The sequence below is a fragment of the Hipposideros armiger genome, unplaced genomic scaffold, assembly GCF_001890085.2.
Source record: "Hipposideros armiger isolate ML-2016 unplaced genomic scaffold, ASM189008v1 scaffold_18, whole genome shotgun sequence".
Taxonomy (NCBI): Eukaryota; Metazoa; Chordata; class Mammalia; order Chiroptera; family Hipposideridae; genus Hipposideros; species Hipposideros armiger.
In genome coordinates this window covers 4,663,665-4,672,318 of record NW_017731368.1, presented here as the reverse complement: position 1 = coordinate 4,672,318, position 8,654 = coordinate 4,663,665, and the positions used below count along the sequence as shown (strand labels likewise).

General features: G+C 39.3%; 1 protein-coding gene across 1 annotated transcript in view; it reads left to right on the top strand.

Moving 5' to 3' along the window:
- The window catches only part of KIF15 (kinesin family member 15), a 67,594-nt gene extending 59,287 nt beyond the window's left edge, over positions 1-8,307 (top strand). The window contains exons 23-30 of the mRNA XM_019630978.1: positions 233-336; positions 637-801; positions 2,753-2,862; positions 2,948-3,020; positions 3,532-3,569; positions 6,948-7,113; positions 7,365-7,496; positions 7,815-8,307. Of these exons, the coding sequence (XP_019486523.1) occupies positions 233-336; positions 637-801; positions 2,753-2,862; positions 2,948-3,020; positions 3,532-3,569; positions 6,948-7,113; positions 7,365-7,496; positions 7,815-7,874 (848 nt within the window). The 3' untranslated portion in view covers positions 7,875-8,307. The remainder of the gene's footprint in view (positions 1-232; positions 337-636; positions 802-2,752; positions 2,863-2,947; positions 3,021-3,531; positions 3,570-6,947; positions 7,114-7,364; positions 7,497-7,814) is intronic.
- Positions 8,308-8,654: the final 347 nt, after the last annotated feature.

The window sequence follows — 8,654 nt, the reverse complement described above, 5'->3', positions numbered from 1 at the left end:
GGCACAAATGGCAGCTCCAGGTATTGCCATTTATTACTTTAAAAATTGCTGTTTGTTGTTTTTTGTTTGTTTTAATATTTCACTGCTTTTCAAATTATTAATTAAATCCAAAAAAAAAAAAAAGATGTAAAAAGCCAGTTTCCACATGCCTTGGGAAGATTGGCTGTTCTAATGGGATCATGTGCCTCATATTATTTTATAACTTATAACCTTACAATCTGTTGATTTTCCCAGCTAAACCAAAAGAAAGAGGAAGTAGAACAGAAAAAGAATGAATATAACTTCAAAATGAGGCAACTTGAACATGTGATGGGTTCTGCTGCCGAGTATCCCCAGGTACTTTTCAGGAAAACGGTGCATTTCAGGAGGAATAAATAGCTTTGTGAGTGGTAAAAGTTTGGAAATTGCTAAGACTGTAGCTTTGTCTTTATATAGAAAAAGATTTTCACTAACACCTTTTCTGCTTTTTACCTGATAAAAAAGTACCAGTGTTTTATATGTTTTACTTGGACAAGAATTAGAATAACAAGCTAAACAGCCTGAGTATTTTCTATATGCTTGGCATATTCACCTAAAATGAACTCTTTAAAACATTCACTTAATCAGGTGTTTGGATGGCATTTGATTTTATTTTAGAGTCCTAAAACACCACCTCATTTTCAAACACATTTGGCAAAACTCCTGGAATCACAAGAACAAGAGATAGAAGATGGACGAGCCTCTACGATATCTTTGCAACACCTCGTAACAAAGCTAAACGAAGACAGAGAAGTAAAAAATGCTGAAATCTTCAAAATGAAGGTAACTGGATAATGTTGTTTTTCAATAGGATGTTTTAAAATAAGTAGTATCTTAGGGCTGGCCGAGTGGCTCAGTTGGTTAAGAGCTCACTCAAGAGTATGAGCTCTGAGCACCAGGGTCGCTGGTTTAATTCCCAGCCTCAGCTGCCAACGGTGGCAGGATGGCTCAGCTAAAAAAAATAATAATAATAATAAATAAAATACAATAAAATAAGTAGTATCGTTCATGGTTCCTGAGGATGCAGAATTCCAAAGGCACAGAACTAAGTGTAGACAGAGAAAAGTCTTCCTCTCGCCCCTGGCTGTGGGCGGCCTCGTCTGTTGTCCCTGGAGGCTCCCAGTGTAGCCAGCTCCTTGGTTATCTCTAAAGAGCCTTCCCAGTGTGTGTGTAACCAAGCCTGGGAGCCTTGTCTCCCTGTCACTTTGGTTTTTATATGATGGTATCATCATACAGGCTGCACCCGCTGCTCTCGTCACAATGCTCGCTTTTAGATCTTTGCCACCTTAATAGCTAAAGCATGTTATCTCCTGGTAGTTTTAAGTCTGTATTTGTCTTAGGAGTTATTGGGGAACTGGGGGATGGGAACAGCGCTGGGGAATCAGGGGAATGGGAACAGACAAGTTGCTGTCCTTTTTGTTCTTCAGTCTAGTTGTGGAGGACGTTGCTTCACTGGCCCATATTGGTATTATCATTACGTTCTTCCCGAGTGAGGCAGATTGGTCGCCGGCCTCTGGACGGCCGCTCACGGTAGCTCTTGGCAGCTCACGCTGGCTGCCAGCCACACACGGTAGCTTATGGCAGCCCACTGCAGCAGGGGCTGCAGCCTACGCCGTCGCCAATGACTCACACAGCCCAGTTCCAGGTCGAGGTGGTGTTCACAATCTTAGCTGCAGAGGGCAGTGTCACTGGCCCCCATGTGGGATCCAAACTGGGGCCCTCTGGCATCCCAAACCAGTTCTTAACCAACACGCCACTCGGCCGGTCCCACCCCATTTTTCTACTATTGGATTTTTTCCTTAATGATTTTGAGTCATTCTTTACATAGTAGAGAGATTTGCTTCTGTGATAAATATAAAAATGTTAAAAACACTCGTTTGCCATTCTTTTAAACTTCCTTCTGGTGTTTTACCCAGGTACTTGAGTGTGGTGTTTGTGTGAGGGGAGTGTGTTGAGAGTAGCACTGAGGGTGGGCAGTGCGTGGAGGAGTGTCTCGGTAGGTGATGGGTAGGTGTGTGCGGGGAAGGGTGGGGAAGGAGGGAACAGCATGCATGGAAGATTGCAGTTAGCCTGTGAAGCCATTGCTCTGCAGTGAGTTTCGTCTAGAAATCAAACTAGCTGTTGTAACCAAGTGGCATAAAGTATGTGAAGATGGTATCACTCTTAAGCTTTGTTTCTCGTGGAGGGGATCAGTCCTGGCCTTTTTATTTATGGCAGCTTTCAGTGTGCTGCTGTCTCAGGGATGTGGCTGGTACCCAGATTGGCATGCTCTTCGTACTTAGAAGAAATTGGGTCAGATTAAAAGAAATCAAACAGACAAGTAGAAGTAAATCAAAAAGGAACTCCTTGCAGACTAGTTTCTAGATGGTTATGCTCATGCTTTTTAAGTTAGAATCCAACAAAGTATTTAAATTAGAATCTGTTAATAGAATCAAATAGAACATTTACCAAAGTAGAGGCTTTTTGTCATCTTTCCTCATAAAGGAATGCTAATAAATTATGTGATACTGATAAGAGACTATGATTAAGACACTCTGGGTGTTATCAATAGAATGAATCCCAGTTCTGGGACCCCAAGAGCTTGTCGCAGTCGACTTTTAATCCAGCGCTATCCAGTGTTCTGTGCATAGAAGAGCTTAAAGGAGGAGCGCCGGTCTCGATCGTGGCCTTGGGGAGCAAAATAGCACCTTTTATCACACATTTTCTGGAAAGACATGATTTGATGTATTTTTAGGAGCAATTGAGTGAAATGGAAAACCTACGCCTGGAAGCTGAGCAGCTAAGAGAGAAAAACTGGCTCCTTCAAGGTCAACTGGATGATATTAAAAGACAAAAGGACAACAGGTGAGAAAGAGCCACCCAAAGTCCGTGACCTTGATACTTGACTCTACATGACTGTTTTCCCATCCTCGCTCCCTAATCTATGCAGGGAACAGAACCATCCACACAATCAACAGCTGAAGAGTGAACAAGAAGAAATTCTCAAAGAAAGACTTGCTAAAGTATGATTTTGATTTTACATCATTTTTCTTTTCTGAGAAGTGCTTTTATAGTTAGCATTTATGGTTGTATATTTTAGAAACCATTTACTATTGAGATTTCTGTCATTACTACTGAGATTTCTGTATCCCCACTGTTGAGTTTGATATTTATCATCAGTAGTTAGACCCAGCTGAGAATTAAGAGTGCATTTGTCTTATGCCTCAGTGGTAAGCCTACATTAGCGTACCCACACACAGTTGTCCATTTAGAAGCAAGGATCGAGTGCCTATTTGAGGTGTTAGAGGGCACAGTATACAAAGTCTTGTGACTAGGTGCCCCCTTTACGTGTGGGTAGTTGGGATTGTGGGAAAGGATGTTGGTTTACTTGATTTTATTACCGTGAGGGAGAGTGGACTGGTTACTTTCTATATCTATATATCTATGTATAGAGAGAGATATATAGGTATTTTTTATCAATGTTAAGAATTTAAGCTGTCTTTTTTTGTTTTTTTCTATTTTTTAATCTTATAGAATAAATTAGTTGAAGAAATGCTGAAAATGAAAGCAGAGTAAGTGCACTGTTTTGTAATTCAAGTTCTTGTTGGTCTTTTCTTTATTCTCCTCTAAGGGAAGAAATACTTATATCCACAGGGTAAGTAACTTCTTTACTTCGGCAGTAATATGTGAACATAATAGGTGTTTACAAAGTTGTTTTCTACATACCACTTGCTGAAGGGGTTCCCCACGTAAAGCCATCTCCAAAACAAAATCATAAAGAAATAAGAGCCAGGAAAAGCTTAGCTTCCGTGGACTAATTGATGGCTTTTCGCCTCATGGACACTAAGAAGGTTTCTCTTTCCACTTCTGGTTTCCTCTGCTTGAAAACTTTGAGGCGTCCTGAGACCCGTAGATCAATGCTCTGATTTCTTCTGGTCTTGACCTTGGGTCTCTATATATTTTCTGTAGACAAGATTTTAATTTATTCATAGTTTTAATATTAATTAATGTAATCTTCTAAACTGTCTGATCCTTTGATGAACAAGATACACTGTATTTTCTATCAAGTTCAAAGTAAGTAAGCTGGTTGGTATTAACAGAATAATAAAACATTGGAAACGTATTGTACTCTCTGAATAGACAGACACTCCTCATTAGGAAAAGAGGGCCTCAGAAACGGTTTCACTTGTTATACCTCCTAAAAGAATTTTGAAACACCACGTACTCTCTTGCACGTTTTTGGAGTTGAGTTTATATCTAAAATCCTAAGTTTAAATTGTTGCAAAGGATGGATGATCTGACATACAGGCAGACCTCAGAGATATTGCAGTTTTGGTTCCGGACAACCGCAATAAAGCAAGTATCTTAATAAAGTGAGTTGTAGCCTTTTTGCAGGTGGAGGGTCTTGCCTTCAGTTTGTAAAAACACAACATCTGTGAAGCACACTAAAGCCAAGTGCAATAAAACAAGGTCTGCCTGTGCTGAAAATGGTGACATTTAGAAATAAAGCTCTTGCGGTGTTCTTTTTACAGCATCGAACTGATTTGCTACTTGCCATCCACTTAAAAATACATGAAAAAATTCCTAAGTCTAAAATTTTACATTGTTTTCTTTTCCTTTGAAATTGAATTTTTGTTCTATACCCACCCTGGATTATATCCTAATTTAATATATTGTTTAGGAAATGTTTTGTTGATTAGTGTATCATATAACTTACCAATGAGAATACATATACAAATTGAAAGTGATTTGTATAAGTTTCTTATATTCTTATGGCTCTAAGTGTTGTATTTCTCCTGGATTGAGTTTTCATTACAGTTATTAATCACAGTATCCTAAATTTATTGTCAGTTTTCATAAACAATTATTATACCTGGTAAAATATTAGTGGAAATGCATCTCTCAATGCATTTTATCTTAATGCTTTTTCTTCAGTTAGCTCATTCCGTTATACTTAATTCTGGAATGAGATAGTATTTAGTATCAATTCTATTCCATTTTCTGTTTTTATAGATATAAATGCTGAGAAATCTTATTCACATAGTAAGTAAATGGCAATGGAAGGAGTTTTGTTAGAGTACTGTCATTCAGTCATTTGAACTCTGTCCAAGTTAATATGCAAAAAATCACAGTGATATGTCAGCAGAAATCCTTTTTAATGATCAGCTGATAAAGACCAACCAACTTGTGAAAGATTTGCTACCCGGTTATTGAGTCACATGCTTCTGAGAATCAGAGTGTGGATGTGGAACAGAGCTTCTCAGCACTGTGATCTCCATACGAGCAGTTCAGAGACTGGCTCCCAGCCAGTTAGTTGGAGAGCTGGATAGAAGCTGGGTTACTTACAGGATCTATGAGAATCCAGCTGTAAAGTTTGTAGAATTGCATCTATTTTAGAAATAATATCCATTTGAGACCTTATAGCAAAAAGAATAAAACTAAATGGGCATGTAATTTACTTCATAATCTAGTTACCAAGAGCCTCAGTGACACGTACCCCCTGTGGGCAGGTGAAGCACACTCCAGAAAATGGCACATGCCCTTCTATCAGCCCCAGCCTCCGGCAGCTTTTTAAACATTAGGTTATCCATGTGTGTATGGGAGGCCCCAGGAATCAACTTGTGTCTCCTTGGCCAGACTGAGCACACCTGCAGGGCACGCTGAGAAACGGGGGGTGGAGAGAGCCATGCTCAGCTCAGACCAGTTCCTGCTAACTGACCTTTGGGAGCTGGGTGTACATCTCCTCACCCTTCCTTTCCCCCAAGTAAAAGGAGTTTTTAGAAGCGAGGAAGAAGCAGGAGATTGGAGTTGGGTGGGCAGCTGCAGTGTCTGCCAGGCCTCAGAGCCTTTTCTTCAAACTGAAGCAATCAATATACACTAGCCAGACATGCAGGGCAGCTCCGTGTGAATCGGGAGAACCCCAGGCCCTCCTCCCCACTGTCCTGAGCTTCCATGGAATGCGGTCTGAGGACACCGTCCTAGAGATTAGTTGGCCTTTAGTGGTATATTAAATTCTGTGTATTGCATCATTTAAATCATCAGCATTCTGTTCCATATGTGCTGTGAAATGAAAAGCATTTTTTCTTTTGGGAATCTTATAAGATTCAGACCATTTTATAAAGTCAGTGAAATTCTATATACCGTATTTCCCCATGTATAAAACGCTCCCATGTATAAGACGCATCTTAATTTTGGGGCCTGAAATTTGAAAAAAAATGTATTACATAAAGTTATTGAACTCAAGTTTTCATCATCATAAAATTCATAGAACTCTTCATCACTGTCAAAACTCCCAACCATTAGCTTGTTCTCATCTGTGTCTGATGACAAATCACTGTCTTCATATATGGCCTCGTCCTCAGTTCCATCTATGGCATTTGAAATCTACAACCACTGTATAAGACACACCCAGTTTTTAGATCCCAGATTTTTCGGAAAAGGGTGTGCCTTATACATGGGGAAATATGGTAATTTTATAGTAAGCTTTTTTTCTTATGTTTCTTTTAAATTGATAGTTATACGAAGTATATAAGTTCTAAATAGCACATCCTTGAAGAAATGACTAGCATCTCACTGTCTGAGAACCAGATTTTGAAAACCGAAATGATGACTGTTAGATATGGGGCACTGAATAAAATGTGCAGACTGAACTAATGCTTAAATTACATTTGTTCCATGTGGGCTGAATCTGAAAGCTTCCATTCTAAATTTTCATTGTTGAAAAGAATGGTTTGAAGAGTTTGCCAGAATGAAAGTCTTAGGTAAAACACCGCCACAAAAAGCCTACCTGCAGGTCTTGTGATCTTCCTCTGCTGTCAGAAGGGTAGGGCTAAATATTCAGTGACACTTTCAATGCAAAATTCTGGGCTTAGGTGGAAAATGTCTAATTTGAGTACTGTTTTGTACTTCGGTTTCTTTGGAATACCATAACGTGATATTTGTTGTTACAGCCTAGAAGAAGCCCACTGTACCCTTCAGAACAAAGAGACAGACTACCTGAGAATGACTGAGGAAGTCGAACGAACCAGAACTTTGGAGTCCAAAGCGTTCCAAGAAAAGGAACAGCTGAGATCCAAGCTGGAAGAATTATATGAAGAAAAGGAGAGAACATCCCAGGTGCATTTATTTGTGTTTATTTTTTCCTGTGCTTAGGACATGTGAATGAGTAGAACCAATCAGAATAAGATGCCCGTCTGGGCATGGGTGTCCTGTGGTGCAGACTGCTGGAGCTGAGGCAGAGATGTGTGGTTATGAAAGCAGGGAGCCTGGGCGTCGTCTCTCCCTGTGCTCTCAGAAGCCATGAAATAAGGTTATTTAAAAAAAATAAGAACAGCTCATTTCTCCTCTCCGGATTGATTTATCTGCAGGAGCTGGAAGTGTTAAGGAAGCAGGTGGAGTGTCTCGCTGAGGAAAATGGGAAGTTGGTGGGTCACCAAAACCTACATCAAAAGATTCAGTACGTAGTGCGGCTGAAGAAGGAAAATGTCAGACTCGCTGAGGTAGGTATACTCTGAAAATTATCCTGATAAACTCACTCTGTTTTTTAAATAATTATTTAAATAAAACTTAACTGAATTATTGAATCACTTAACAGCTTCCTTTAGGGAACTTCTTGAATTCAAAAAAATTCAGTCATTGCTATTCCAAGCATAATTCAGTCCTCATACACATCAGATTCCTGTTTAATGGTAACTAGTTTACAAATTGAAAATTGTCATTTTAATTTGAAATATAAACTTAATGAATGCCAAGAATAACTCTTCCTGTAAGCGTTAGAGCCTTACTTTTTTTCTTTTCCTTTTTAAAAAAATTACCAGGAGACAGAAAAGTTGCGTGCTGAAAATGTAATTTTAAAAGAAAAGAAAAAGAGTTTCTGAGGAACATGCTGTATCCATACGTGTTCTGTGGCGATCAGCAGTCTGCTCTTTAGAGGTCACCACCCCGTTTCAAGGCTCTAAACCAACTGTAAATACTGGGAGAACCTTTTGCCTTTTAAAAATAAAAACCTGTAGCTAATGTTTACGGTGGATGTTGCCCAGATCATTTTCTCCTTAGATACTAACATACTCTTCTTCAATTCGCACATCATATAAGCTCTAACAATATATAGTGGTTCCAAACTTGAATGAAGTTAATGACTAATCAGCCATTAACTTCATTGATTGCGCAGAGTGTAGAAAAAGCAAACTTGTTAATACAGATTATTTTTTTATTCCTTCATTAAGTATTCTCGTGAGCGTCTTTATGACTGTAACATGGCCGATTTTCAAAATGTAATCTTTTTAAAATAAAGTCATGTTTTTTACTGTAGCCATCCTAGTGTGCGTGTGTACTGGTGGTCACTTACATTTTCCTAATGACCAATGATGTTGAACACTTTTACATATTATGGAAATACTACTCAGCAATAAAAATGAGATAAACTGATGTATGCTACAACATGTGTGAACCTCAAAAAAATATGCTAAGTGAAAGAAGCCAGACCCTAAAGACCACAATTCAACCCACAACGTCACTCCTAGCAAGGAAAAGGAGACAAAGCCTTAGGCCCACTCAGGACGGAGTTACAACTGAGATTTTTTTAAAACCAGACCCAATGAGTGCAGGGACCCTTGTCATCCTGCAACGCTGCTGCCTGGTGTGGGCCTGGCCCAGTA